The sequence below is a fragment of the Solea senegalensis genome, linkage group LG6 (assembly GCF_019176455.1).
Source record: "Solea senegalensis isolate Sse05_10M linkage group LG6, IFAPA_SoseM_1, whole genome shotgun sequence".
NCBI lineage: Eukaryota > Metazoa > Chordata > Actinopteri > Pleuronectiformes > Soleidae > Solea > Solea senegalensis.
In genome coordinates this window covers 22856134-22879330 of record NC_058026.1, presented here as the reverse complement: position 1 = coordinate 22879330, position 23197 = coordinate 22856134, and the positions used below count along the sequence as shown (strand labels likewise).

The window sequence follows — 23197 nt, the reverse complement described above, 5'->3', positions numbered from 1 at the left end:
TTTCAATGATGTCTTTCCTTTCTGAAATGGCATGCTGTCACTATGATCTAAAAAAATATCTTGATATATTTCAATTTTACTTTGAGAATATAAATAAAACCAGTATGAAATACAATGAATGTGAAATAAGCTTAATCTCACTGACGCTGTAGTGTCCTTACTGTACTGTATGCATGTGCTCGTCATCAGTGTATTTACTGGGAAACAGTAGAGGGCAGCAATGTGTAGCAAATATTTCATAAAATGTGTGTTTTTCCCATATCATTTTACTCGCGAGACACAAAATATTTTTCCTTTAAGGCAGGCATGTCCAAAGTGGAAGCCCGGCCCTGGGGACTGAATTTCATGTAAACCACAATATGGACCTCCACACTTCACACTATTGTTTCATTCATTTCTATCACTGACATGGGCATTTACTATCCAGCACTGCATATCATTTCCTCTTAGCACAGCCTTTGGGATATTGTCATGTCGGGACAGTTGGGAAACTCATCACGGCTCTTTGATTTGAAGGAAACTCATCGGAAACAAAGTTACAAGGGCATCTTAACAGCCACTGCAACACTTTTCCCCACTAGAAAGTCACTCTTTTAGAAACAATCCATCCATCTCCTATCGCTTTATCCTCCGCATGAGAGCCAATCTCAGCTGACAGTGGACACAAACAGCATCCACTCTCACCTATTCAATTTTTTCATTTATATTTTTGCTTTAGAGGCCTGATGAATAGATGATGAATGGCAGCCAATAGGGCACTTCCTCATGTGTTTACCACGCTAGAGGGCACTTTAGTGTCAGTGTTTTTGTCCATTAGGGCACCAGGGGGGCAATCCCTTGTGCACGCCACTGAATTTTGTTGTGTGAGCCTTATGAGCAGGTTGCCAATCAAACCAAAGAAGAACAACGTGGTGAGCTCATTATCGAGTAATAATAGGCTTCTAAATCCTGCGCCTGCGAGAAAAAATATTCCTTCCATTATGTGAACAATAATAATAAGTGCTTCACATATTAAAACAATTCCATAAACAATATAACAACTTGCAGAAAGAGGTTAACCAAACCTAATTCAATCATAAAAAGCTCTCTGTCAAATCATCGTCATCATTATTTGTAATCTTGCATTAAAAAAGAAGGAAGAAAGCACCAAAACTCAGAAAATGTACATCCACATCAGAGAAGCAAGGACTAACACAAGAGTATTAGGGGATTCAAGTCAGAATTCTGAGAAAAAAGTCACAATTCTGACTTTAATCTCAGGCCATAATACTCTTCCATATCTTCTGTACTAATGTGTGCATGTTTGTTAGGTTTTTTATTGGTTCTTTTATCATGTATGAAATGACAAACACTGACACCTACTGATAAAAAAGCATCCCTACAGGACAATGAGCAGGCTTCAGATTACAAAAAGAGTTTTGACTTCCGCAACAAGTGCACTTCATTCCAAACACAGCAGTGTTGTCAAGGACGCTCTGGACAGAATAACCACATAGAGTTAACATCAGGCCACCATGTATCTGCTCAAAGCTGGAATCACACCACCACCACTACTGCTGCTGCTACTGATGATGATGATGATGATGATGTTTGGACCATCAGTGAGTACTGTTGAGATGTTATAGCTTCAATGATCAGAAGTGGCCATTAAGCACAATAGACACAGATATAGATAAATGCATTCAATCATCACCTGAGACTCACTTGACTATATAATGTATTAATGCCCTCTGATAAAGTGATTTATGCTTGCATGGTCTAAACTGCTTTTAATTCTTATTTATTTGTGCTTATAATAAGAAGCTTCTTGCATCTCTTGCTTTTTTCAGATTCATAAAACACACCTAGGGTTTGACACTGTTTTGCATTCAAAGTCAGGCTTATCATTGCATGTACATTAGTTGTTAACTGTATTAAATGGTCCTTGAAAACACTAAAATAACCGCAAATGCAGTTTGGGGACATTGTTGTTTGTGTGTTCACCTGCAGTACAGTGCACCTCGCTCATTCAGCATAGATTACCAGAATGACTGCTTTCGGAAAGACGGGGAAGTGTTTCGTTACATATCAGGAGGGATCCATTACTTCAGGATCCCAAGAGTCTACTGGAAAGATCGACTGCTCAAGATTTACATGGCAGGACTGAACGCCATCCAGACGTAGGTTTACTTCCTGTCTCGGCACCTCGATGCTTTGTTCTGACTGGTTTGTGTCACAACGCCTGGATTTTTATTCTGTGTGGACCTCTTGTTGATCTGCTTTCTTTACCTTGGGGCTTTAGCTCTCTAGTTTTCTCATCCATGTTTCCTCTTTTATTTTGTAGTTTTCCTTGCATGTTCCCTGCTTCCTGTCCTGTCTCCCCTTTTGATTGTCTGCCCCATCCTAAAGTGTTTCACCTGGGTCTTATTAGTTTCACCTGTGATTGATTTCCCCTGCCTTTCTCGTGTATTTAGTCTCTGTGTTTTGGTTATGTTCATTTGTTTATTTCAGTTACTTCAGATTTCCTGTCCGTGTTCATTTTTCCAACCTCCCTTTTTTTTTACTTTGTGTGGTTTTAAGTAGAGTTTGACTAAGGGGTTTTCCTGTGGCCATGCACTGCTGAGCTTTAGAACTCAGTGCAACTGAAGGCCGATATTTTGTCGATATATTTCGGGCTATTGCCCTTTTTTCCCCTCTATCTATATAAAAGTAAACAAATGAAAATGAATAGAAATGCACAAACTCATATACATAAGTAATCTGCCAATTATTAAATATTTGGTTGATGCTGATTATTTCAAATAAACTAATCCGTCTGCCTCTACTTTTAGTCCCATTCTGTTGCTGAGACTGTTGAGTACAAAAGCAAAGCTATTAGCAGAGCATCCTGGAGATCAGCATAGGTCAACAAGGTCACTGTATGTCATAATGTCTGCTGGGAGTCAATACACATCAGGAATAGTGGATTAAAAGAGAAACACTTCATGTTTAACTTTATTTTCACTAAGTTATAGATCTCTGAGCTTCACATCACGTGTCATCAGACTCTGAAAGGCCAAATGAGGACTGACTCCTGCTATTAGCATTGGCTTAATGTAATTCATCGACTGCAACTATAATATCTGCTTTAGTCACAAATGCCAAGCATGTAGTCACAAAACATCAGCAGCACACACTTGTAGGGGAGCATTCCTCTTTCACTGCAAATGATGCACTCACTTAAATCTTAGAGGCGTACCAGTGAGCAAGGAATGTGCCACAGCCTTGGAACACTGCAGCACACAGCCAGCAGTAAGAATGTGGTTCCAAATGTGGACGGTTTATTGACCAACAAACCAAAACATTGAAGAAAGACAGTCTCAAAGCGGCCGGCAGGCCAACCGTGACTGTGGTGACTTTTCTTTAAAATGCCTTTGGCCTTTTACTAAAGACGTCCGTGGAGAGGAACGTTCATGTTATTTTGGGAAGGCTTTGCTATATGGCAAAAGTCCTTTGAGTTTGTCAGAAGTCAAGCATCTATCTGTCAAGACCAGTGTCTACAGAGGAAATTGTGACATTTAATTGGGGACAAAGTTGAATTTATGTATGAATTTACTGTCCCCCACTGGCCCCTAATGCAAAGACGCCACTGGTAGTCAAGCTCTGAGCAGGTATGCAGTAGCTGCCACACGGTTATTGTTTAAATCCTGGACTGCTGGGAAACCAATACTGATATCAAGCAGATTATTCTGGTGAAATATCTGTTTAATAAATCTAAAAGCATCTAAAACTCATGCTGATGATGCCGATACTGTGTTGATTTTAAAGGTACGTTCCTTGGAATTTCCACGAGGAGGCTCCAGGAAAGTACAACTTTAATGGCGACAGGAATTTGGAATATTTCCTTCAGTTGGCACACGACATTGGTTTATTGGTCATCCTTCGACCGGGACCATATGTAGCTACAGAATGGGACATGGTGAGTAATATTGTCAGAAGAAAAAAAAAATGTTTGGTGTATTTGGTCAAGCACTTCTTTCATGTATTATACATGTTTGCAGAGGCTTAAAAGGGAAAAAGTTATATCTATTTTATTCCAAACCAAATGTTTTAGTTTAGACCTCCCGGAATGATTTATCCACTTATCAAATATACTGTTGAATATGTACAGTAGCTGCAAAATGTAGTTCTAATTGCATTTATTTGCTTTACATTCATATTAAAACAAAGGAAGTTGATTTGTCTAATCCTGTTGAACAGGGTGGGCTGCCTGCCCGGCTTCTCAAGAAGAAAGATATTGTGCTGCGGAGTTCAGATCCAGGTGAGAATTAAAGTCAAACAGATGAGTGATGAGTTCATTAGACAACATTATTACTTGTGGATGGGTTTTTTGTTTTTTTTAGATTACCTTGCAGCAGTAGACAAGTGGATGGGGAAGTTACTGCCCATGATGAAACCTTATCTGTATCAGAATGGTGGTCCCATCATCTCTGTACAGGTGAGTCGTTCGTGTTCGTGTTGCATTGCAGGACTTTTTATTCAACAAAGAAAATAATCCCTCTCTCCTGGTGTGACCTTGTTTGGCAGGTGGAGAATGAATATGGCAGCTACTTTGCTTGTGATTACAACTACCTGCGTCACCTGAGCAAACTATTCAGGCAGCACCTGGGAAACGAGGTGGTGCTGTTCACCACCGATGGCAGCAGTCGTCTCAAATGTGGAACAATACGAGATTTCTACGCCACTGTAGACTTTGGTCCTGGTCTGTGATAGAGACTTTGTTCTTCTAGTGATCTGTTTCTGACAATGCACATCCATTATATGGGTGTTTTCAGCTTTTACTGTATTGTTAGTTTATGGCAAATACTGATATGCCTGCATGTATCCATAAGATGGGACTGAAAGGTTTTAAACCTCTACTGTTAAAGATAAAAGTGTGTTATATACTGTATTATTAGCTAAGATTGACTTGTAGTCATTTTTCCTTTAATTCTTTGTTGTAGGTAAAAATGTAACCGCTTGCTTCGAAGCACAGAGACGCGCTGAACCTCATGGGCCTTTGGTAACTATCTGTCTTGATATTATACACATCATCAGTGCTTTCCAGCTGTTCCAAGCCCCTGGATTTGTTGATAGCAGCCACCTCTTCAATCTGTTACATGCCGTGCAGGGGCGTGTCCCTCCATGATGTTCAATCTCTTGCTCTGTGTCCTCACTTACAAGGTTCATTTTACACCCTCGGGTGCTGGATTTGGGACGAAACCCACTCTACATTGTTAGGAGTTTCCTTGTCTTGATGTTACTGGCCTCCACCTCCTCCTTTGGCCAGCTTATTGTTCTAGCAGGGTATCTGATCACTGACGGGGTGTATGGTGTGGTTTCCATTTGCCTGCAGGTCACCAAGGTATTTTTATTATTTTCCATGTTGCTTTCAAGCCACCTCAGTTCTGATCATCTCCCCTCTCGTTGATGCCATCTGACCACACCTATCAGGTCTGAATGACACTCTGATGCTGTAGATCCTCGTGTAGTGAGTCAGTTTCTCACTCACTTCTAGCGTAAAATGTGATATCCTTATAGAGCGGGTAAACAAACCACTTTGGACCTGCACACTCTTTGTCATGATCTAGCTGAGGGGGGTTAGGCCTTTGCAGAACAGCAGTGGAGATAGTGCATGTTGTGCAATGGGCCGGTTCATGGTCAGTTGGCAATTAAAATAGAATATAATTTAATTTAAATAGTTTCAATACAAAGAATGCAACTGATGTGCTGTACGTAGAGTGTATAGCTTTTGCTAGTTTGCAACTCATGAACAGCATAATAACATATGATCAACACGTTAAAACTACACTAAAACACATGCTAAAATTACATAACACACACAAATGAAAATGCATATATAACAATTATCAAATAACAACATTACAATGAGCTTGAACCATATGCTAAACTACAGTACACATTACAATACAATTTAAATAAAACTACACATAATCATACACTAAAACAAGTCAAATAAACCTAACACACCTAAAACAATTAATGGGTAGAGCTCTGTTTTTCTTTTAGCAAGTAATTAACTTTTGTTGCAAGCAGTTTTATATCTGATATTAATTTCAGTTGGCAGTGTGTTCCAGAGTCACAGCCCTTAATGGAGAATGGGGATTGTCTAAATGCAGTCTTACGATAAAGTGTTTTACAGTTTTACAGTTTACTCCTGGTTACCATCATGTTTTTGGATGGACTTGGAAAGAGGCTCTGTGGTGAGACTGTGTAAAATGGGATGGCCCCCCTTCGGAGGGGTCCCAGGTGGGTCCCATGCATCAGCAGTTGGTTCATTGACGCTGCCAAAAATTCATGGAGGGCATTCAGTTTCTTCAGCCTGGAAGTGTGGATTATGTCAGGGCCTGGTGTTGTGTAGCTCTTCATACATCTCTTGGATGTCTGCCATTGTAATGTTTACTGGTTCTTGTTCTGAGAGGTAGCTGTGTTCTGCTCTTAGATCTGCCAGCCCGTGAGCGTTTGTGTTATGTGATGCCTCCTTCTCCCATGTATTCTTCTAGTACAGTTCAGTGTCAGCCTTGTGTCATTACCCTGCCACTTAGGACACATTGGATGGTTCGATGGAGGACATTCTGTTTTTTGTTGGTTCTTCAACCTCCATATGTATATGTACACTTGTTTCTTTCATCTCAGGTCAATTCTGAATATTATACCGGTTGGCTGGACCACTGGGGATCACCTCACGCTGTTGTTACAACTAGCCAAGTCACCAAGTATCTGAACCAGATCCTGGCCACAGGAGCAAATGTCAACATGTGAGTTTACAGATTACAAAGCAAATACTGTACGTCCACCACATAAGACTACAGCTTCTATTGTAAATGTATCTGCTAATGCCAAAAATGAATAGTGGTTGTGGCTCAGACTTTCTGCAGTTCAATTCCTGGCTCCTGTAATTTAATTGAAATGAAATGATATAAGCAACATTTTGACAACCTCGCCAGTAATACAGGTTTTTCCCTTTTTTGGGTCTGCAGCTGGAAGAAAATAACAGACGATGACAATTAGACATGTCTTCTTCTGTGGTGTGAAGGTTATAAATAAAGTATTTCTCCTCACAGGTACATGTTCATAGGAGGAACAACCTTTGGATACTGGAATGGTATGTGATGGTTTAGTTAGTAGTGATACAATAGTGTTGCAAAAAAATGGACTTGTCCATGTTTTGCCTCTCAAAACCTTCAGGTGCAAATACACCGTATGCTTCTCAGCCCACAAGCTACGACTTCAACGCCCCGCTCACAGAAGCAGGAGACCTCACAGAGAAATACTTTGCCATCAGAGAAGTGATCAGAAAGGTGTGTGCACTGATGTGTACACTTACACTTTTGCAGTCTCCTCCTTTTGAGACCTTAAAGGAATACTTCACTGATTTGCATGTAGCTTAAATTTTTAAAAAAATACTACCCCTATTCTAGTAATACAAAGCTAAATGCAAATCGGTGAAGTATTCCTTTAAGAAAGAGTCTATAACACACTTTTTAAATCACATTTTTCCCCATAAAGTACCATAAGATACCAGAGGGACCAATACCACCCTCAACTCCGAAGTACGCATATGGTGCTGTAAAGATGAAACAGGTAGATGTTTAGCTGGTAACTTTAGTCTGCCTTTTTAAATTATCCTTCAGTTTGAAATTGTTTATTATAACTTGTCATATTATTGAAAAGCTCAAGAATACTCATTTGAAAAATAACCTTTTCTTCCCACAGCTCCAGACGTTAACAGATGTCTTAAATAAGCTGTGTTTTTCTACGCCGGTTAAAAGCCCGTTTCCTCTCACTTTTCCTGACTTGAACCAGGTATTGTGTTTTATATGGTGAAGAAATTATAACTGATTTTTCTTTTCTTTTTTTTTACTAATAATCAGTGATTTTGATGTATTCTGCTGTTTATTTGTTTATACCATATGTTTTGTTTTCCCCTCTGTGCTTTAGGCTTTTGGTTTTGTGCTCTATAGGACAATTCTACCTGTTGACTGCAGCACACCAACCCCACTGTCATCTCAGAATGGAGTTCACGACAGAGCATATGTGTCCATAAATGGGGTGAGTCTCCGTTTCATAATCGATTAATCTTTCAACTATTTTCCTGATTAATCAAGTAATCGTTGATCAGTGTTTCCCAAACCTTAAAAATGATGATGTTCTAAAATTCACATTATATGTCATTTAGCAGATGCTTTTATCCAAAGCTAATTAGAATGGAATTGAGTACTATCAGCCAGGGGTGGAGACGAACTTGCGACGATGATGTCGTTCGAACACAGGGTACCGGTCTTAACCACTGAGCCACTCCACCCCCCGAAATGTGTTGTTTTGTCCACACACCAAAATTATTCAGTTTTAACGATTATTTGTTATATGGTGCCAAAAAAAAGGGAAAACATTCATATTTAAGAAGCTGAAAAATTAGAAAACTTTTTTTAAATTATAAAAAAACGCTCAAACCGATTAATCGATTATACAATGTGTTGACGATTCATTTAGTAATCGATCAATAACCTATTAATCGATACATGAGTTCACTCACAGGCTCTCCTAATGCTGAATACCTCTCAAGGTGGCTGTAGGGATTCTGGAAAGGGACAAAGTCCTGACTATAAATGTGACCGGGAAGGCTGGCAGTCAGATGGACATTCTGTTGGAGAACATGGGACGAATCAATCAGGGAAAATACATCAACGACTTCAAGGTTGTTTTTCCCATTTACTTCAAAGTTTAAAGTAGGTTGATTGGAGTTGAATCCAAAGATTCACCTAACCTAATATATAGATGTTTTCTGTTGTCTTTGTTTTTCAGTGATTTTTAAACATTTTTCTGTTATTTAAATCTTATAGGGTCTGGTGTCTAACCTGACTCTGGGGAAGGACACACTCACGGACTGGACCATGTATAGTCTCAGTATAGATGAAGCCATCAATCAGGGCCTCCTCACGGGAACAGAGCCCACACCAGCAGACCCTCCTCAGCCAGTTGCTCTCTTTCCTCCCACTTTTTACAGAGGGAGCTTCATCATCCCTGACGGCATCCCAGACCTGCCTCAGGACACCTACATCAAACTGCCCAAATGGAGAAAGGCATGTTACTACTACAGAACATTTATTTAGGGATTAGATTGTCCATGTTTTCATTGTTTGTTACTTATCAAGCCAAAAGTATAATCCCAGCATTTGGCCTCATTTATTTATTTATACTATTTGTTTATTATTTACAAATGTTATTTAGTGACATTATTTATGTCACTGCTGTACCCGGCTTGTGTGTGTTCACTTTTAGTGTGTAAAAGGATGGGTTAAATGCAGAGAACAAATTGACTATCACTTATTGGTGTGTGTGCTAAAATGACTAATTTTAATGTGTAATTTTTTAAAAAAAGCCATGGAAACAATTATATAATTGTGACAGTGTTGGCAGTGTTGGCAGTGTGAGTATCTTGTTCTAAACTGTTCTGTGGCCAATCTCTGTTTACAGATTTTTGCAAATAGGCTATAAATAGTGAAGAATAGTGAGTGTGGTTCTCTCTACGATTGCTCGATTTACATTATACTGAAAGGTTATATTGGAATTAATGATCATTAACATCATCATGTGCCCACCAGTGACACTTGGTCCTGTTGGCGTTAAAAATCTTGTCCTGTAACTGTGTTTACAACATAGACAAATCATGTTATTAATGATGATAATTAGTAAGTAATAAGTATAAACTAAACCTATAAGCCTAAGCCATATGACAGTTTGTATGAAACAATTAAAAAGTCATTATTACTGTCAACGTGCAGTTGAATGATAATCTAAACATTGATTGTGGACCAGTTGTTCATGTGATGATGTTTTTCAGGGCCAGATCTGGATCAACGGCTTCAATCTGGGACGTTACTGGCCAGTTCGAGGCCCTCAGGTGACACTCTTTGTTCCTGCCCACATCCTCAGCACAGCTGCACCCAACAACGTAACAGTCCTGGAGCTGGAAAATGCTCCATGCAGCTCAGGGCCGTGCATTGTGGAGTTTACCGACACCCCAATCATCAATGCAACCATCCCCTCCGACTACAAACAGCGCTGGGGCCTATTTGATAAAGAGGATTTTTTGGGATGATTAGAGGAATCACTGCTGCTAAAAATGTATTGATTCATACTACTGGCTCCACAACCAGGTTATTATGGGATAAGATGTCAGTTGTTGAAACTGTTGGACTGTGCCAACAACAACTATGGGTGTATCTACAGTATCTCACCCTCCATCCATTATTTTCGATTAATCTGTCAATTATTCTGTCGATATTAATCGATTAATCGTTTGGTCCAAAAATATCAGAAAACCTTAAAAAATGTTGATCGGTGTTCATCAAACCTGGAAATGATGATGTTCTCAAATGTCTTGTTTTGTCCACAAACCAGAATGATTCACTTTTAATGATTTCTTTGTTATCCAGAGCAAAGCAATGAAGAAAATACTCATATTGAAGAAGCTTAAACAATCGTTAATCTTGTTTTAATCATGAAAAAAGCTTCAAACCGACTAATCGATTGTCAAAATAGCTGTAGATTAATTTAGTAATCGATTCATTGTTCTAGTGGGGATGTGTGTGATGTATACAACCTGTTTGTATGCCTTTCATTGCAAAAATTAAAAAAAAAAAATGTCATACAGCATCAGCTTTTTTTGTTTCCTCTTTTAAATGAAATGCTAATCTAAACCAAAAAAAATGGCTTTAGAGATCACTATATAGAATGTATAATGTTCTACATTCCAGTAGGTGGCGATGTATCACCTTCAGCTGGTTGCCAGCTGCCAACAAATCCATCGGGAAGAAGAAAAAAAAAAGGAAAACTGTTAGCCTGTGACATAGCCTACACGGCAAACGATATGCTTGGACGTTTTGACCAGCGATGAGGTAAAGTTAAGATTTTTAACAGAAATATTAATTTTCGAGTTCTCAGTAAATGTCTGTGTTTTGTGCTACCAGTTGCGATGAATTTAAAATGTAATTAGCGTCAGCTAGTTAGTAAGATGCTAACGTTGGCTCAGCTAGGTACCTTAGCTTAGTAGCGTTGTGAAACACTAAAAACAACTTAATTTACACAAAAAAAATATTATAGACATTATTGTCTACGTATGTTCTATCAGAAATGTTTAGCAGACACTTAAATGCGTTATGCTATCGAGTTACATGTCAGCGCGCACGCGCGTGTGTGTTTTTGGTACATCACTGAAGTTAAAACAACACACACATTTTATTTGTATTTTTTAAGCAGTTTCCTGTTGTAGCTACAGGCTCTAAACGAGCTGCTCTCCCCCAGACCATGGTCGATAATCGGTATGCCACAGCTTTGGTCATCGGCTCGGTGCTGAGTCTGCTGGCCACAGTGTACCTGTCTGTGGCCGTGGGGACTCAGCACTGGTACCAGTACAACAGTCCACAAGTCAATCACGACAGCAGCAACGTCTCCGAGCTACGAGACGACTTCATCAATGGAGAGTTTGAAGAGAAGATCTACAGCGAGACCATGTACCGGCTCAACGGCACTCTGGGGCTGTGGTGGAGGTGCATTCAGGTTCCCAGCCGCATCCAGTCGCACTGGTATAGAGAGCCAGGTATGACCTAATGTTCTAAATAGATAAGAGGAAAATGTGGATACTTTCAGCAGCTCATAATACCACTGTCTTTTATTTATAATCTAGATATCTAGATCAACTTCCCTGTAATGACTTAAAACTGCTCTGTAGAGCTTGACTATTAAATATGAACAATTAACTTCAATATTATAGATTATATTAGACAAATGGTAATTTTTCTACTTTATTATTCTCATTCTTTTGGATAATATTTTAAATGATTGATGTGTGATATTTGTGCTGATCTGTGTGAAACAGATTTTCTTCAGTCTGTAGAATAGGATGTGTATTGGTCAGGTCTAAAATGGTAATTTGACACACATTTTGGCTTTAAGAAATATTGCGCCTCCTGCGATTTGAAAATTACAGTAGGCCGTATTGCAGATGATAGTTGAAGATGTTATATATCAAGGTACCTTATGACATCAATACATTCATTGTTTAAGTGGAGATGACGAACAAAGGCACAGATGCAAAAATATCAGGTGAATTGTCAGAGTATTACTTTAATCTGGAGCATAAGCCACAACAGATTGATAAACTCAGTTTGATCTGTGCTCTGTCTTTAGATCCCAAGATGGAGACCCAGTGTGTGAGCTTCACTCTTCCTCAGCAATTTTCTCCAAAGTTCAAGTATGATGGAAACCACAGCAGTGAAGATCTACTGAGAACATGTAAGTTAACCTGGTTCAGAATGTTTTTGTTGTTAATCATCTCTCTAACAGTGGCCATCATACTGGGTTTCTTTCCGTTCATTATCTTTACCTGCGCATCCCATCTTTGAACCTATGATGATGTGTTTGGATGTGGATGTATATTTGTCCAGTGTTTTATGGTTTGTTTGTTTTTTTACAGATCTATGGCGATCCCAGTTTCTCCTCCCCTTGGTGTCTCTGGCTTTGGTGTTCCTCAGTGGTCTAGTTGGGGTCTGCGCCTGCTTGTGTCGTAGCTTCACCCCCACCTTTGGTGTGGGGGTTCTTCATGTTCTTGCAGGTGAGTGAGAGAAATGCTCTGTGTTATGAACCACTACTTAAGGTCTAACTTGGGTCTAACAATTTCATTGACAACACAACTCAATCTTGTGTAGAGGTTCCTGAAAACATCAGTAATCCAGATGAACCATCAGTCAAGCAGATTTCTTGCAAACTTCGGTTATATTTAAAAAAACAACAAAAAAAAAGTAAAAAAGTGGGAACGAATAAAATGTTTGTGCCACCCTGCACGTGCACTTACGCACATGACCACCAGAGGTGTGATGCTAAAGGCTTGATGCTAAACGTTGACCAGAAACAGTGCTAATGCTCCTGTTGATGCTTAATATGATGATGTTGTCAGTACATACATTAAGATCATACTGACATAAGATCAGGTGAGATCAAGTGATCTTATTTACTTGATCTTGAGATATGGTAAAGCCTGCACAGATAACAGTTTGTAGTAAATATTCAGCTAGTTTTGTACTGCAAAATATAAATAATGGAATTTCCCAGTAAGCACAAGCATTAAGACTTTTTCAAAACTGTTTTAAAACTCATGCACTTCCTGCTTATCCTCATTCTCTCAGGTCTGTGCTCCCTGGGCACTGTTAGCTGTTTCTTGGCGGGGATGGACTTGCTCCACCAGTACTCCAAACCGCCAGGGGGGGTAGAGGGCTCGTTGGGCTGGTCCCTCTACCTCGCCCTTATCTCCTTCCCTCTGCAGATGATGGCAGCTGCTCTGTTCCTGTGGGCAGCCAAGAGTCACCGCAAGAACTACACACGCATCATTGCTTACAGGGTCGCATAAGAGAGCGAGAGGCGACTCATAACAGTGGTGTCTTGTAGCTTAAAAAACACCCTTCTGGTCTGAGGACTTCATTACACATCCTGTCATTCATAGGAGCTGACGCTAATCCAAAGAATTGACCGTTTCACTTACAGAGTATCACAGACCTTAATACCGGAATAAACTAAACCAGACAGCGAATCATCACAAGTGCTCATATGTAGGTATAGGGTTTTTTTTATCAGAGTTTTGCTTTCCGAACATTTGTTTTAATAGTATCTATAACCGATCTTACCCAAAGTGTGTTCTTAATGTCTTTCAATGCCCATCAAATGTTGGGAATCATTTGCTGTTTATGGTGTTTGCCTTTTTTGCCGTGCAGAGTTTGTTTGCGTTCTTTGTCAGTTGCCATTTCTTTTAAAGCTGCTCACCACATTGCTCTTAAATCATCTACAAACATGCACTGTCACCAAAAACAAACGTGCAGAGACATGTTGAGATGTTTTTCATAACCAGGACATGAAAAATATTACTCATCATTATGTTCCTTAATTTTGATGCGTTATTGTTGTGTTCTTATTTTGCGTTATTGTTAGTATGGAGCCTTTGCTGTGCATGCCTTTTTAGCTGACATTTCCATCATCTGTGGTAATTGCCAATTTCTGTCTGTGGTATGTGACGATTAAATGTCAGTCATTGAAGACGTAGCCTTCTATTGTCACCAGTATTTATAGATCTAATATTTATTAACTCAGTTTGTGTTTAAAAAAAAAAAATTACTTGTTTTGAAGTCAGTCGAGAAGAACCTGTGACCTAATTGCAACGTTTAGCCCCAAATTGCAGTACTGCCATTTTACATTTCTAATATTTGGGTTTTAGTCTTTGGGATATTTTGTTTAAACAAAATTTTATTTGACAGTATTTTTATGGTTAAGATCTTTTTCAAGAGCGAACAGAGAAACAATGACACTGTCAAACAAGAAGCTTCAAACTTCAAAGTGCTTAGGATGACTCCCTCGAGCAAAGTGGGACAGTTTGACTGGCAAATACAGGTTTTACATCAAGTCTTGTCTGTTATAGCCCAGAGTCAAAGAGGCTTTACATAACCACTCTTCATTTGCAAGTGTACGTGCTTCTTAATCTACATCGTTGTACTCAACATTTGTGTGGAAAGAATGAATTTATGTTTGATTTTTACCAGCATCAGAAAATGAACTGTAATGTTTTTGTTTCCTATTTTGTTACACGTCTAATGTGTATACACTCTGGCTTTTCTAAATGTTTGTGTGTTCTGATGCACACTGTACTTGTTTCTATGTTAATACATTTGAGAATTGCTGGCTTCTGTTGTTTGAAGTATAATTTTATTACTCAATTGTTTTTGTTTCTGCAGGTTCATTTCAAAATCTGACAAATGTAATGATGCACCTCGAAACACCACTTAAAGTGATTCATGTCTTCATTTATTCATGTTGATTTTGCAGTAGTGCTAGCATCGGTGCAGAAAAAAATGCCGTTTTTTATCTGCTAATCAACAAAGAGGATTTGAACTACAACATTTGTGCGCTCAGTATCATTGAGTGTCATAAATTAACAAAACAAAATTTAAAAAATAATTGCACTGTTCTGAGTTTTAGTTTGTGAATCATTTGATTTCCACGTATTCATTCATTATTTAGACTCCACAGTCCTTCTTCACGCATATAGACGGAAAGGTCACTGTGATCTTTTCAGCTAAAATGAAAGCCGTCCTCTTCTCATAGTAGGCACATTCATTGATGAAGACAGGGTGAAGTCCTTTCCCCTCGTGCTTCACTGTCTCTCCTGCAAATGACTGGAAGATGGGGTCGCCTGGTTGGAGAGGCTTGAAGTCATTATCCTGGAAGAAAACAGAGAACACTAACATGTGAGTCATTACTTACAGTGCAGCTTTAAATGCAAATTTCCCATTAAATATTATTACAAAGTATTATTTTATGGGATAATCAAACAATGGGGTGGTTTTGTTTTCTTGCATATTCTACGGTGATAAAAAATATTATTTTAAGGCAATTATACACTAAATAAACATTCAAAGCGTCCTAGATATTTCACACTGGACGTTTATTTTAACATGTATCACCTTTTATTTATTTAAGCAAAAGTTCCTGGACTTGATGATGTGTGTATGTACTGTACCTGCAGCTCAGGGTGTATAGCAGCAGTGATTTCATTGGTGGTAGGATCCCTTGGGTAGTCAACTTTATTTACAGGGCAATATGTTTCTGCCTCACCGCCGTCAAAAGTAACTCCTGTTGGCAAAAGTCATGGTTAGTAATAATCAGCAATGCCTGTGTTCTCAAAGAGCTTCACAACTGCAGATAACAAGGTCATTTTATAAGTTGCACATATAACACATTCCAATATGTTTTTAATTTAGCTCCTGTACATACTGAAATACACATATGTGGTACTCATGTGAGAGTATTAGGGCCATGTATGAAGAAAAAAATGTTTTTGTTTCCCATGATGAGATTTTGAGAATAAAGTTGGAATATGATTTAAATCGACATGTCGAGATTAAACTGGAAATTTCGAGAATAAAGTACACCCAGTACCTGTTTTAATCCATGAGATATTCCAACTTTATTCTCAAAATTTTCAGTTTAACCGAGTTTAATTTAGAGATTAATCTCGTCGTGGCAGACACAATTTATTTTCTTAATTTGTGGCCCTAATACTATATAATAAGTTAATTAATAATAATGTTTTCACTGTCATGTTAAAAAAGACTTGACATGCTTTCACAAACAAAATAACAAAATGCCTTTTACTTATTTAAGCACATCATATATTTAAAATCAAAATGGTGAATTGATTGTGGATAAGAGTGTTCTATTATCAAGGAGTCAGGGTCCCGACCTTCGTGTGCATGTGTGCAGTGATTCCCTACCTGAATTGAATTGCTGAATCCATTCTATTGTGAGATCCACCGCCTCTTTCATCACGTTAAAGACATCAGCTCTGAGCACACCATTAGGTTGAGGGCCCACCTCGAATGCTGTGGAGAACGAGATAAACAATTCCAAAATGTAATGCTTAAATGTTTGGGTTAAAGACAGATTACTTTCATCCAGACACACACTCACTCACAGAAGCCGTATTTTCCCACTGAGTCCAAGGAGTAATTCTCAGAGATGGGTTCTCTCGTGTCAATCGCTCTCACAGGCACAGAGGTTATCTTGCTCTGTAAACCAAGCAGAGTGATGATTGTTTACACCACAATGTGCTTCAGAACAAACTGAGTGAAATGCAGATCAACTCAAAGCTGATGCCATTGACGATGAGCTCTCATGTTGTAAATAATAAGGATGGCATACTGTATATGTTGGTATGTGTACATAAGAGTATATGTGAGTTTATTTATGTATGATAAGTGTATATATGATGTGCGTATATACACTATTGTGGGCTATCGCAATAAATGACAATGACATGAATTCATTATATATTATATTTATAGTAAATATTCAAGCCTTATTCAAAACGATGCTGATTAAATGTTAATTAATAAGGGATGGAGAAGGGGTGGAATTTAATAGGTTTAAAACTTCTTCCCACTCCGTTTGCACATAGCTTTGTGTGTGTGTGCCTTTATCTGTTTCCTTTCCATGTTTACATAAACTTCCAAATCAAATCAAAAATATTGAATAAAGTGATACTAATGTATAACATTTACAGTTTGCCTCACCCCCAATCATTTTATGAGGCTGAAAATCCACAGTGGCACTCCCTCACTGTACCTTTATGTATTTGTAAATGTGCAGAGCCATCAAGTCTGTGGAATTAAATATAACGCACAGTCCCATGTTTGCTGTGGTGTTGTGGAGATCACAAATCAGATCCACTGCCTCCTCGCTTCCTTTTGGCCCAACTATAGCATTCAGCTCATGGGCTCGCTGCAACTCGTAGGGCGACGAATCAGTGATGGGGGTTCTGGAAGACGGGAACATATAAATAATGAATCTTCTTCTCATGGATGAACTCCTGTTTTCATGTTTCTTAAGAAGTGACTTTTTCCCACTCACCTCAGCAGGGTGTGTGTGAAACACCGGTTCAGATCTGTGTCTATGTACCGTTTGCAAGCATCTATAGCTCGAGGGTTTGACAGGACAGTGGTGATTGAGACAGATCCCGCCTTTTCGACTTTGTGTTTCTGCAGATGTCTTAACAAATGTATTCCTGTCATCTCATTTCCATGGGTGCCACCACATATGGCAAACTTTGATAGTGGCGGGAGAGAGACACAGTCCATCTGCCAGCCATGAGGAAAGAAAACAGATTGTTAGTTGATTATTCTATTTTCTCGTCCATTGTGGAAATATGTACCTTTGAGTGAACCCACACATTTTAAAGTAAAGTATCATCATAAACTGTAGATATGTCGTCCTTGACAGTACTCTGTCATTCCAAACCCACATCAATAACATTACCCTGTCAGCATACTTCCATCTATGCAACATTAACCACCTCCATCCATCCCTTAATCCCAACACAACTGCCATTCTGGTCCCGTCTGGATTATTACAACTCCCTTCTCCCTGGTCCAGAACTCTGCCGCCTGCATCATCACCAGGACTCCATCCATCCTTCACATCACACCTGTTCTGCAACAGCCCCACTGGCATCCGGTCAAACTCCCCATGGACTTTAAAATTCATCCATGACCTCGCTCCCCCCATACTTCTCTGACCTTCTCCACATAAACACCCCTTCCCGGACACTCAGGTCAATCAGCCTCACTGTGCCTCCTGCCTGTCTGTCCACCATGGGGGCCAGAGGCTTCAGCCACTCTGCCCCCATCTCTGGAACACCCCTCCACACACACACACACTCCGACATCTGAAAACTACAGAGCTATAGAAACAGAAACAAAATTATAAAGCTACAAAACTACAGAGCCACAAAACTACAGAGCCACAAAACTACAGAGCAACAAAACCACAGCGCAACACAACCACAGAGCAACAAAACTGTAGAGCTACAAAACTACAGAGCAACAAAACCACAGAACAACAAAACTGTAGAGCTACAAAACTACAGATGTGCAAAACTACAGAGCCACAAAACTACAGAGCTACAAAACCACAGAGCAACAAAACTGTAGAGCTACAAAGTGCAAAATTCCAGAGCTTGAGCTGAGCTACAAAACTACAGAGCTACAAAACTGCAGTGGTACAAAACTATAGAGCTACAGTTGGTAGTTTGGCTAAATTTGCAGGTAAGCAACAACTCTAAAAAAGTGAAATGACCTGGATGACAGTCAGTTTGTCATTACTGTAATGAATGTCAAATAAATGATGACTGACTCTGACAATTAAAGAGCTCCCAATAGGTTTGTTAACCCTTAAATAAGAATCACATGTATGTGTGAGTAACTTGGATCTGTGAAATCAGCTTATTCCTGTTTTTCTTTAAATATTGTCTTTTCTGTGAATGATCGCACAACAATTAACAGCCTGAACACACAAAGATTGCTTTAGTTGGCGAAGCCCTAAAGTAAAGTACATTAACAACTATGTTTCCAGTGGAAAACAGCGACATTAGTTGTTGTATTAACAGGTTAAAATAGTTTGTTGCCATACAATCACTGCACAGTCCACTTTTGGACGGAGTGTGTCTGACTGAGAAGAGAGGAAAGTCTGTCCAGAGACTGGAATTATCTTCAAAGGGATAAAAATCAAGTGGCACATGGTCGTGGCATCACCCATAACACTCTGAAGTTCTGTTTTGAAGTCTCAAGATTCATAATTTGACAGGACAGATGTGTCGCCTGCAGCCTGCAGGTTCCTGTTGCTCAGCACCTGCTGTCAGTTACATTCCTTTCTGCCACATATGCAGTTTATACCAGGGTTGCCTTCAGGGAGGAAAGCAGGAAACTACGCCCATTTGTAATGTTTGGACTTAGTGTTTTGGTTTGTTTTTTAGACAATAATAAGTTCCTTTACCTTTGTCGTTTTTGTCAGGCTTCCTTCTTCTTCTGAACGATATGTGATGAGTTGATGATGCAGAAAAAGACCTCACTGACACAGGACTTGTACTGAACAAAGGGATTTTATTTAGTTACAAGTCAGGCGTCAGAACCAAGCCGCCACAGCAGCTTGGGAGAATGTGCTCCTGCCGAATCTCCGAACAATTCTGCCTCAGAAAAGCAAAACTAACATTATATAGATTCTCTAACACTCCTATTTGCAGGCATCACATGTTTCGACCCCCGCCTTTCTCCTGTTTCCATAATACAACAACTTGGAAAACAAGTTGGGTCCAGATATACCATACTGTCCCATGATCTTTACCTTGGACAATATCACCATTTAATCAAACAAGAGACATCTTTCCTAACTAACCATATCCAAGACAGACCCTCAAGCTTCTTGTCCTATACAGGATGCCTATTGTACAACGTATGGTCTGACTTGTCATGTGTCCAAGAGACCCTCTTGTCTCATGTTTACTTATTAATGTAAATCTTTAATACGTTTAAGTATTAAACAACAGTTGTGTTAATGTGTTCTTCTTAGTTCATATACTTCACCTTGTTACCTATATTGTTTCACAATATTTGTAATGTTTGGCCTTTGAGTAAAATGCAGATCAAGCCACAAATCCAACTGTACCAACACTGTATACACTTCCAAACACCTTTTCTGCAATTTTCAAAATCATTTCTGCTGTTGATTCAATTTTTGTGTTTAGTTTAATCAATTTAAGTATAATTCTTGTTTTTGAATTGAGTTTCAAGAAAAACAACCACATTCATCATCATTTTTAATGATAAAGTGTTGTGTTGTGGTGCCTCTGTGCTTCCATAAATGTGATCATATCAAACCACTTAACTAAGTTAAAGTTAGCGTTATGCACTTTAGAAAATCATCTTTCTTTCTACCAGCACCCATCACGACCCTGGTGTGGAGAATAAAGTGGTAGAAGATGAATGAATGAATAGATCTTTCTTTCTGCATTCCTGTACACATCTGTCTACCAGGTGTGCTTGTACAACACTCAATATAACATCAGGTTTTATCAGCAGGAAAAAAAGTATTAAATGTACTAAAAACCAAAGCAGAAAACCGCATGACTTACCTTTTTTGTCAGACTTGCTCCTGTTGTGGCACTTAAGCAACCTTTGAACCTCGAGTGCTGACAGGAGAGTTAGGCAATGTTGACTAACTTGCTCACAGAGCAATAGACACTGGAAAAGCTACTTGGCACTCGCAAACCTTATACAAGCACAGTCATGTGGATTAATACAGATGACAGTTGACACCACGTTTACACATGCAAACAGTCTCACGGTTGACACTGTTCACAGGCTCTTCCTGCTCCACGCATTTCCTTTATCCTCACGGTGGCCCTCCTCTTTCGCCTTCTTCGTGTCAAATTTCAAGCAGGCAGACATCTTGTCATGTAACAGGATCTTGTTTTTTATTATTTTCGACCAAACCAGCTGCAGCCACTCTTCTCAACACGCTGTCCTAGAGTGCACATTCCACCAACAGAAAACCCTGGATTGTTATCCAAAGAAAATGCCCTATTGCTCATTTGTTATACTGTAAAAACAACCACTTAACTGCAGGAAGTAACTCCACTACCATTTACTCATAATGCCAGAAAATGCAATGCATTCTTCCTTGGTTGATAACCACCCTCCCTTTAAACTGTAAAACAGATTAACAAACAAAAGACAATCTCTTTGTCTGAGGTAACTTCAAGATTCTCCCTGCAACGTTATGACAATTCCCAATAACTACTACGACTACTACTACTACTACTAATAATAATAATAATAAAATAGTATAATAATAATTGATTTTTAATCTGTTTTTGTCTCTTAAGTTGTGGGATATTTTAGGCAGAAGTGGGCGTAAAGTTTTCGTAGAAAATGGAAAAACTAAAATCAGGTTGTGTGCGAGATCTGAAAAGAAAACAAGAATAATATGAATTCTTGATGCATTATTTGCATTATTACTGTGTTCAAATGTAATCAGTGAAAAAACAAAATACAGTGCGCAACCTCCTGTCATAAAAACCACTAAACGTAAATATTTTAGAAGTATTTCAAAAACTAAACATATTATTGTTACTCATTTGGCAAATGACAAACTGAATTCACCTTTTTATACCCACATTTGAGTCGACTCACTGGGCTTCTTCTCGGAGAAGTCAAACTTAACTAAGCTAAACTTAACATTCAACCACTGAAACAAACTTTTCTGTTCAGGAATGCAAGTAAATAACTATAATTTGACATCTGTCAATAAACAATATCAATACATAATAATGTGCTGTACTATTTTTCTTCAGTTGTTTATTTTGTGAAACAGTAAATCATGGATAACAATAATAACAACTATGTTTTAGCATTAAAATAATAATTTTGGTTAAAGAGCTTCAACACACTGGTGTATTAGCCATTACAGAAACATAAAAAAATGATTTGACTCATTACCAATGCTGTTAATTTAGGGCACCTGTGGCATATTTTAATCATATTAAAATGTCTTACCCACTAGACTACTTGAATTCACAAAGGTTAGCACAGAAAGGAGGCAAACAAAAAGTCTGCAATATGTATAATCTATATTTTCTCTCTTCCACTACAGTTCTTTTTCCATATCTTCTTACAAATGTTATTACCATTGCCACATTGGTTTTGTTTTTGGCTGCTTTTATCTGTTTGTCCATCGTTCATTCAGTCTGACTCATTTTGATGACAGGGGTGATGTAGGTTAAGAGATTATTATTTTGTTGCTGACACAGATTGCAATTCAAGTTTCCAAAGCAGTTGTTAACCTGTTAGTAACCTCCGTTACTGACACTGTGGGAAACTGAGTGGCCTTGGTGGAGGTTTGCACTAACCCCGATCCTTTCTGTAGGTTAACTCATCACCTATAAACCCAAGCTTAACTTCACCAATTGGGACCATATAAAGTGAAGCAGTACCATCAGAAGTCTGTGACCTTTAACATTTCACCTCTAAACATCTCATGTTATGTCTTTTTAGTCATGTACATTACACATCTCACAGAAAACAAAGCCTATCTCCATTCCTTTAAATCCCTGTCTCTCACCAGTTCTCTACGTCCCAACTGAGAGCCCCAGAACGTGAAGGTAGGACGATAATCTACTAAATGTAAAAGTAAATGAATTACCTGACTTCTGTCATGTCTCTCCCTTTCCCACAAACCTTCCAGTGTCTTCCTTCTTGCTCTCAAATTGAGTCCTCAGATCCATTTAGACGTGTAATCCTGTTGGATTAGCCACTTCATCATAAGCTTCCTCTGACTTGTCCACTCACTTTCACAGTACCTCATTCATTCCTTCGCTCAGTGAAGTTTATCATCCTGCTCACTGTCTCTACAGATATTATGGGGGTAATATTTGGTGGGTACCAGATGACTAACCTGGAGTTAATCAGTCAAAGTTCAAAAGGTCAAAAAATAACCCCCACAAGGCTGCTTTTTGTCAAAATACTCCTCTATCTCACAGGGTAAATAATTATTTACAAAAGATCCAGAGTCTAGATCTAAATCTGGATTACCTCCAAAGCCAAACCACTGGACCATAATCTGCATCCCCAGAAAAATGTCATCAAATTCCATTCTTTACATTTTTGAGTTATGCAGATCACAAACACATAACATCTCATTCCTGTGGGTTCCACCACTAGAAACAGACACATTCCATCAATTAGAAAGGAACGGTTTGTAGTTTGTTAACTGACAAATGCAGATGCAGACACTTGGGGTTTGT

General features: G+C 38.8%; 3 protein-coding genes across 7 annotated transcripts; 2 read left to right on the top strand and 1 right to left on the bottom strand.

Annotated features, from left to right (window-relative positions):
• The first annotated feature begins 1422 nt into the window (after positions 1–1422).
• LOC122770930 (beta-galactosidase-like) lies at positions 1423–10328 on the top strand. Of its 2 annotated transcripts, XM_044028159.1 has the most exons (16): positions 1430–1601; positions 1990–2159; positions 3787–3937; positions 4219–4279; positions 4362–4456; positions 4546–4720; positions 4962–5020; positions 6655–6776; positions 7083–7123; positions 7207–7319; positions 7528–7602; positions 7735–7824; positions 7960–8070; positions 8585–8716; positions 8862–9101; positions 9863–10328. In XM_044028159.1, exons 1-16 carry the CDS (start codon positions 1515–1517, stop codon positions 10118–10120), a joined length of 1980 nt encoding a protein of 659 aa, XP_043884094.1. In that variant the 5' UTR covers positions 1430–1514; the 3' UTR covers positions 10121–10328. The 2 variants fall into 2 exon arrangements, with proteins under 2 accessions (XP_043884096.1, XP_043884094.1); XM_044028161.1 differs by lacking the exons at positions 8862–9101; positions 9863–10328 and adding an exon at positions 8824–8836 and having other exon boundaries at positions 1423–1601.
• A 489-nt stretch (positions 10329–10817) lies between these two features.
• On the top strand, positions 10818–14747 carry LOC122770932 (claudin domain-containing protein 1-like). 3 transcript variants are annotated; one of them, XM_044028165.1, is made up of 5 exons: positions 10818–10919; positions 11281–11620; positions 12211–12315; positions 12497–12634; positions 13206–14747. In XM_044028165.1, exons 2-5 carry the CDS (start codon positions 11329–11331, stop codon positions 13424–13426), a joined length of 756 nt encoding a protein of 251 aa, XP_043884100.1. In that variant the 5' UTR covers positions 10818–10919; positions 11281–11328; the 3' UTR covers positions 13427–14747. The 3 variants fall into 3 exon arrangements, with proteins under 3 accessions (XP_043884100.1, XP_043884101.1, XP_043884099.1); XM_044028166.1 differs by having other exon boundaries at positions 11278–11620; XM_044028164.1 differs by having other exon boundaries at positions 10819–10919; positions 11326–11620.
• A 99-nt stretch (positions 14748–14846) lies between these two features.
• Positions 14847–21215, bottom strand: LOC122770931 (N-acyl-aromatic-L-amino acid amidohydrolase (carboxylate-forming) B-like). Of its 2 annotated transcripts, none has more exons than XM_044028163.1 (7): positions 20528–21215; positions 17473–17699; positions 17188–17380; positions 16538–16631; positions 16338–16445; positions 15584–15696; positions 14847–15284 (listed from the first exon to the last, which is right to left on the bottom strand). In XM_044028163.1, the coding sequence occupies exons 2-7, from the start codon at positions 17697–17699 to the stop codon at positions 15081–15083; spliced, it is 939 nt and encodes a 312-aa protein (XP_043884098.1). In that variant the 5' UTR covers positions 20528–21215; the 3' UTR covers positions 14847–15080. The 2 variants fall into 2 exon arrangements, with proteins under 2 accessions (XP_043884098.1, XP_043884097.1); XM_044028162.1 differs by lacking the exon at positions 20528–21215 and adding an exon at positions 19393–19417.
• Positions 21216–23197: the final 1982 nt, after the last annotated feature.

Bases quoted from the DNA above. Each gene is read 5' to 3' on its own strand.
- LOC122770931 (XM_044028163.1), bottom strand. From the start codon at position 17,699: ATGGACTGTGTCTCTCTCCCGCCACTATCAAAGTTTGCCATATGTGGT. The intron at 16,446-16,537 runs GTGAGTGAGTGT...CGTTCTCCACAG, and splicing joins AGTGGGAAAATACGGCTTCT to CATTCGAGGTGGGCCCTCAA. The intron at 15,285-15,583 runs GTACAGTACATA...GTTTTCTTCCAG, and splicing joins CTATACACCCTGAGCTGCAG to GATAATGACTTCAAGCCTCT.
- LOC122770932 (XM_044028165.1), top strand. From the start codon at position 11,329: ATGGTCGATAATCGGTATGCCACAGCTTTGGTCATCGGCTCGGTGCTG. The intron at 11,621-12,210 runs GTATGACCTAAT...CTCTGTCTTTAG, and splicing joins GCACTGGTATAGAGAGCCAG to ATCCCAAGATGGAGACCCAG. The intron at 12,316-12,496 runs GTAAGTTAACCT...GTTTTTTTACAG, and splicing joins TGAAGATCTACTGAGAACAT to ATCTATGGCGATCCCAGTTT.
- LOC122770930 (XM_044028159.1), top strand. From the start codon at position 1,515: ATGTATCTGCTCAAAGCTGGAATCACACCACCACCACTACTGCTGCTG. The intron at 3,938-4,218 runs GTGAGTAATATT...CCTGTTGAACAG, and splicing joins TAGCTACAGAATGGGACATG to GGTGGGCTGCCTGCCCGGCT. The intron at 7,825-7,959 runs GTATTGTGTTTT...TCTGTGCTTTAG, and splicing joins CTTTTCCTGACTTGAACCAG to GCTTTTGGTTTTGTGCTCTA.